Raw genomic sequence first — 6923 nt, 5'->3', positions numbered from 1 at the left:
AAACGGACCTTTAATTACAAAGATAAATATCGGGTGTTTACACCAAATTATGGAGGCACCTCTACCCTCCATACACCAAATAGCCTTTTAACGGTCGATATGTAAATTAGAAATAATTAATAATGAAAATGGTGTGTGCCAGCTCTGATGCGCCATTTTATTTTATTCTTTTATGTAGTGCGATTGTTAATGAGTGTGCAACAGGCAAAGGGGGGCAAAAAAAACCATTTTGCGTTGTTAGTGAAAGAATAAATAATATTCATGTTATATGTATAAATAATATCGATTCGATGAAAACTTTTACATAATTAATTTACATTAATATCGGACGAGCTGCCATTTTCGTCAAGTACACGTATAAGATAGATACCTACATGATTTTTTATTTATTTAAATTGACACAATTATTTATTGTGTTAAATTAACATTAGAATAGTTAAAGTAAATGAAATGAAATGAAAAATAACGCTTTTTTGCTATTGTTGATCGAAGCTTTTTTGATAATGCTCGATTTTAATGCCGTAATCTTAGAGCCTGTGCACACCACGATTTTTAACCTCGCGTCGACGGCGCGCTTTTATCGTACAGAGCGGTTTGTTGTCGTTTGTATCGATACAAACACGTATTTGAATTTATACAGGTGTGCAAACGTGTACAGCCTGCGTCTGACTTGCGTGCGTATCGCGTCTGTGTCGCTATAAACGGGCGTCAACGGCGCGTTTAAAAAACGTGGATGCATAGGCCCTTAACTGAAATCTATTATCAAGACTCAACCCTAAAAATCATCATTATTATTTATTTTATTAAATGTAAGTTTTTCACGACAAACAAGACGTTGCACACACGGCTTAATATTATACAGTTTATACACAGAACTTTTAAAAAACTGCTGATGATACCATAGTTTGGCAATTGTATTTATATTATTTATGAAACGCAGATAATACGAGTTCAAAGCGCGTATCTTATGAGCAATTCAAGATTAATAGCAGTACGTCGTGTCGTGAGATGGCACTGATGAATAGTACCGTCAAACTACTGCCTATATCTGACGCAAAACCAATATTGCATTCCAGTTTAAATAGGACAAACAATCCCAAACAATTCAGTCTTCTACCTCGTCCAAAGATAAGCAACGGTAATTAGATTATGGCACCTATAACTTGCTTAAATATTTTTTTAATTACCCAATTACAGCAAAGGTCAAGAAAACCAATAAATCACCCAGGTATTATATTTTACCAGTATTAGACAGCATATAGTTAAAGTTAAGATAATAATAATTATTTTAAGTCTGTATTGTCCCATTAGCAGGCCTTATATGAGGTATTTCTTCCTGAAATACTATTCAAGATTTTCCTTAAGAATCTAGATCTTATGTAATATTTTACCCATGACTTACATGATCATGAGTTTTTTTTAAAACAATCATTCAATTATTACCTGAGTTTGAATAATAATTGTCAAATCAAAAATATTGCAAAAAATATATTTTTTTTTGTATTTTCATAATATTATGTATTAGAAATGTCAGTTTAGCTAGGGACATACTTACTGTGAGGTCATTTTAATAGGTAACATTTGACAATTCAAAATGAATGAACCCACAAACACAACTTGTGTTCATTAAGAATGACTATCGTCTATATGATGGGTCTTTCATGAGTCAGTGTGAGATTCGGTGAGGTTTGATGAGATTCGATTTTTCAAAATTAAATGCTTTTCCAGAATCTAGCTATTGCAACTCTTTATAATTATAGTAAATATTTTGACCAAAATCTCACATATTTTGATTAATAATTAAGGTTAAAGTGTAAATAATGTGCAAACAATAAATGAATAAATTTATTACCAATTATTTTATTTTTAAGTAATGCAAAACCATCCTGAATGTAAAAACATAACAATTATAATCAAAACTACTTTTATGGCTTAAACACACATTTTGTAGCATCATTATATTATTTCTAATAGTTCAAATACTTTACTGAGATCACTGATGATCTTACATTGTAAAACTGTAAAGTATTTATTTGAAACTTCAAAAATAATTTAAAAACAATAAAAAAGTTGAGATTAAACCATAAATGTACGTTGAATTATATCTATAACTCACGAAGAACTGAAGCGAATAGTCAAGATTTTTTTTAAAACTATTTGTTTTGTGGTTTTTACTGATATCGTCATCCTACAGGTAGCTGCCCAATTTTTTTTGGTCCAAGAAGATACTTCTTGATAAAGTTTCGGGACATAACATATGAATAAGAATAATAATTTATTTCATATATATTTATTGTTTTAGATGACGATTGAAAGTCAACAAAAAATTCAGCAGTTTAGAGACTCAATGACCTAAGAGAGCTCCACTCTTCTGACAGACATACCATGGGATGGCATTAGAAAAAAATGACTTGTGTTCTTGGAACTAATTATTGCCAGCTTGAATACTAACAGAAGCTAATGAGAGAATGTTCATAGTTAACTTCTTAAACACACCTCGAGTAAAAAACTACCAAATACCATATTTTTTGTTTAATTAAACATATACAAACACAAACATACATTTAAAACCTTAATGGAATGTTCACCACCTCAAACCTCTTTCATGTAAATCTTTTTTAGCTTCTATTATTTCTCTCTGCAATTCCTTTGCTGCTTCTTCACAATTGTTAAACGTTAAAACTCTAAAAAGTATGACGCTCACTGAATATAAACCAAAGAGTATTAGAAAATATATGGGAGATAAGACGATTTGATGCATGTTTTCTTGTATTAATGGATGTTTAACGTAGCCTCCTATTAGAGAATACCAAACGGCGAAAAATGCTGAACAGAGGGATATCCATTCCATTAGTTTTGTCATCCTGAAATAAATAAAAAAACTTGGTTGGTCAAAAGACTGGTATTTGAAATGGGTGTAAAGCTTTACACAAAGTACAGATACTTTGGTTATTTACCTTATAGTGGCGTAATTTTCAAGTTTTATATTGTTTTGATCTTCAAGTAGGTTTCATCACAATGAACAGCCGAAATTTAAAACATTATTCTCAATAACGTAGTTTGTCTATTTGTACATATAGGTATTCAAAATGCTGAAATTACATGTGAATTATGATAAATCATACCATATCTACCTACTGATTGGCAGATAGAAAATAAAGATGACAGTAGTTGTTACATTTTTTCAAGTGGAAAAGCGAAACTACCACGCCATACAGCCTAATATTTTCTGTCTAATCTATTATTTTTCATGAAAAATGATATTGTTATGGATAGATATTATAATGAAATGTTGATTAATTTATGGCATAAATCAATTTATATGAAATTAAATGAAATGAGATGAGATAATATGGGATGAAATATAATCTCAGTTAAACGGTGGCCATTGTCTGAGACTTTTTCAGTACCTAGACTTTTTGGAAGATCCCAAGAAGCTACGTCCAGCGGCTTTGTTTCAGTTTCCAACATTTTTGCACTTTCACAGATACTAAAAAATTTAAAAACCACCGTTATTATACATTAAAACCTGAAGAAACACTAAATAAACAAAATAAAACAATTCAAACAACTTCGCTCCTCGTGTTTCCACCAAAAAGTATTACTTCAGTGCCAAAAAGTCTAATTGACAAAATCGTCTGGGTCAGTTTTGGCGCCAGCACTGGCGACAGCTAATGACCCTGTATAATACGCCATAAAGTACAGTAACTTTGGTTCCAGTACAAAGAAATTTTCTGTGGCAGAGACAAGCCTGTATGGGCTTAGATCCCCTTGCCTTTTCTAATAAGGAAAAATTGTACCAAAAAAAACTTCTGTGGCAGCATCTAAATGTGTCAAAAACAGCTGTGCCCTGTGAAACAAAATAAGTGCTGCTGACTAAAAATCTGATTTATAGAAAACATTGCTCTATCGGTTTTTTAGTAAGTTTAGCAACTTTAGAACAATGAACGAAATAGACGACAAGTTTTATTATGTTTACAGTTCATCTTTGGATTACAAGGTCGAAATAAAAATGTAAGTAACTATTTACGTATTTTCAAACTAAACACAAGTTAAACAAATATGATGATATTTTACTATGGTAAAAAGAAATATAAAAAAATAATTTCAGGAGAAAAATCACTATTTTCCCTTTATACTTGTGATTACCTTGTGCTATCCAGCATGTTATTTTACGCACAACTCGCTGTAATAATTTCCCAATACACTACATTAATAGAATGATTTGGTTCCGTGTTACAAAATAAAACTCCCATGAAAAACAATCATTATCATAAACGCCTTTCTTTTATTGAGAAAATAAAATAAACATGAAACTTGATATTTGTTGAGTTATGACTACTGGTCCACTGGCCAATTTTGACAAAAAACCGTGTGCAAGTAGTTTGAGCGCTCAGAAAGAATATAGGTTACCTTTCAATACCCACTGTTGAAGATAAGGTCTCTGCACTCGCAAGGGCGGATCCAGCTTTGGCGCCAGGAGGGGGTCACATAGTCGAGGGCCAGTTAAGAACTTATAATTTAATTTTGATAACAATAGATAATAAATAAATCATGATGTTCCTCAATTAGTCCAAGTTAGCTCAAGTCCTGGAACTAGCTCAGGGGGGGGGGGGTCATGACCCCCATGACCCCCCCGGATCCGCCGTTGTGCACTCGCAATATGAAGAAAACACGAATGAGGCAGCAGACAGAAAGCTTATAGCATCTATACACACATCTTATCAAATTCAAATATTTGTTTTTCAGTGGTACCCTTGAAGGCAAGAGAACTAAACCGGAATATGACAAACTACTATCAGATCCGATGTTGAAATTCTCAGGACTTTACCAAGATGGATGCTCAGACTTGTACGTCACCTGCCAAATCCTGAGTGATGGAGAACCTCTGGCGCTACCCGTCATGACCACTTATAAGGCATTCACTACTCGATGGAAGTAAGTTAATCCTGATTAAATGTGTAAACGAACAATAAAAACCAATTAATGTAATTTTAAGTGTTCTTAAAATGATTACAATCGAAAATATACATATAGAGGGATGAAAAGCTATTTGCTTTAAGCGACATTTCGGTTAATAGACGACATTTATCTTTGTAATTAAAGGTCCGTTTTATTTGGGTTTTTTTTGCTTGTATGGTTGGACGAGCTCACAGCCCACCTGTTGTTAAGTGGTTACTGGAGTCCATAGACATCCACAACATAAATGCGCCACCCACCTTGAGATATAAGTTCTAAGATCTCAAGTCTCAAGTCATAGTTACATAAAAATAAAAAATCGATGTTTTTAATTGAACTCTAAGTATGTTTACCACATTAAACTAACTGAAGAAGTTTTTTGTTGTGACATTTTTCCAAATTTTAAATTCAAAATGGTTCTCCTGTAAAGTTGCAAAAATGTTCCTTAAACCAAATAGCATTTCAGAGGGCAATATGGACTACGCTACTGTAATTTGTTTTCTCATCACACTGTGAATGCCATCCTTCATGAAACATATTAAAATATGAATAGTTATAATCCACCCTAAACCACACCTTGGAATAGACCATAAGAATAGTTTTATATAGCAGCCTTTTGGAACTCACAATTAGTCAGTATTTATGCATATTTATAAATTTTGGGGATTTAATGGTGAACTTTCTTCTGTATCTTAGGTTCGAAATTAACTCAGAAATAATATTATCTACGACTAGATTTAAAATCTTGAGGGAAAAGTAGGCTACAGACGCACTGACTAATGAAAATTTTATTGATTAATATATAATTCTTAATTATTAATATAATACTACAATGACCTAATATATTATTGTCTAAGTGACCAATATTCAAGTTTCATAGTTATAATCACAGCTTTTATTACAGTTGGAATGAATGGGTAACCCTTCCGGTGTACTACAGTGATTTGCCCCGTAATGCTATACTAGCTATGACTATCTACGACTGTGCCGGTCCCGGTAAAGTGATGGTGGTCGGTGGCACGACCATATCGATATTTGGGAAGCACGGCATGCTGAGACAGGTGATTTGATTTATCATGTTTTTGTATTTATTTAACACATTTTATTAAGTCGTCGTGGTCTAAAGGATAAGACGTCCGGTGCATTCGTATGTAGCGATGCACCGGTCTTCGAATCCCGCAGGCGGGTACCAATTTTTCTAATGAAATACGTACATAAGAGATGTTCACGATTGACTTCCTCTGTGAAGGAATAACATCGTGTAATAAAAATCAAACCCGCAAAATTATAATTTGCGTAATTACTGATGGTAGGACCTCTTGTAAGTCCGCGCGGGTAGGTACCATCGCCCTGCCTATTTCTGCTGAATGGTGGGGCAGCCGTTGTAACTACATTGAGAGCTTAGAACTTATGTCTCAAGGGGGGTGGCGCATTTACGTTGTAGATGTCTATGGGCTCCAGTAACCACTTAACACCAGGTGGGCTTTGAGCTTGTCCACCCTACTAAGCAATAAAAAAAATAAAAAAGGCAGGCAGGAAAGACAACATTGTCTACTGGGTTGATCCCTCACTATTTATTGTTATAGATAAATGTGGGTAGGCAGGCAAAGAGAATAAGTGATAAATTTAAAATTACATCATTTGCTACGGCGGCGTCACTCTAGTTGGTCGCGTTCCGATTTTTTTACGGACACTGTTTTCGTACTTAGAATATTTTTATTTGGACATACTCATTTTAGCTAATTAATCAACTTTAATATTAGTGTCCCTTTTCGCGCTTCGTTTGTCAATGCAATTAAATCGAATGCCATTCAAAATAAGTGATTCATTCTCTTACTATATGTAGTTTAAACCATTTACGAAAAATGTAAATATATATTATATATACTATTCATTGTAAGATCAATTATCGTTTCGAGATAAAACTGGTCTAAAGTCATGCTTGAAATGAATTTCATTAAAAT

General features: G+C 33.2%; 1 protein-coding gene and 1 long non-coding RNA gene across 2 annotated transcripts in view; one reads left to right on the top strand and one right to left on the bottom strand.

Moving 5' to 3' along the window:
- Positions 1–1831: 1831 nt before the first annotated feature.
- On the bottom strand, positions 1832–3868 carry LOC101739584 (uncharacterized). The gene is made up of 2 exons (XR_001139588.3): positions 2958–3868; positions 1832–2864 (listed from the first exon to the last, which is right to left on the bottom strand). It is a non-coding gene; the product is annotated as an uncharacterized LOC101739584 (long non-coding RNA).
- The window catches only part of LOC101743450 (phosphatidylinositol 3-kinase catalytic subunit type 3), a 34119-nt gene continuing 31019 nt past the window's right edge, over positions 3824–6923 (top strand). Inside the window, exons 1-3 of the mRNA XM_012689486.4 lie at positions 3824–4014; positions 4750–4938; positions 5864–6020. Coding sequence (XP_012544940.2) covers positions 3944–4014; positions 4750–4938; positions 5864–6020 — 417 coding nt within the window. The 5' untranslated portion in view covers positions 3824–3943. The remainder of the gene's footprint in view (positions 4015–4749; positions 4939–5863; positions 6021–6923) is intronic.

This window comes from Bombyx mori, chromosome 21 (assembly GCF_030269925.1).
Source record: "Bombyx mori chromosome 21, ASM3026992v2".
In the NCBI taxonomy this organism is placed as follows: domain Eukaryota; kingdom Metazoa; phylum Arthropoda; class Insecta; order Lepidoptera; family Bombycidae; genus Bombyx; species Bombyx mori.
This window is presented reverse-complemented; position numbering and strand designations above follow the sequence as displayed.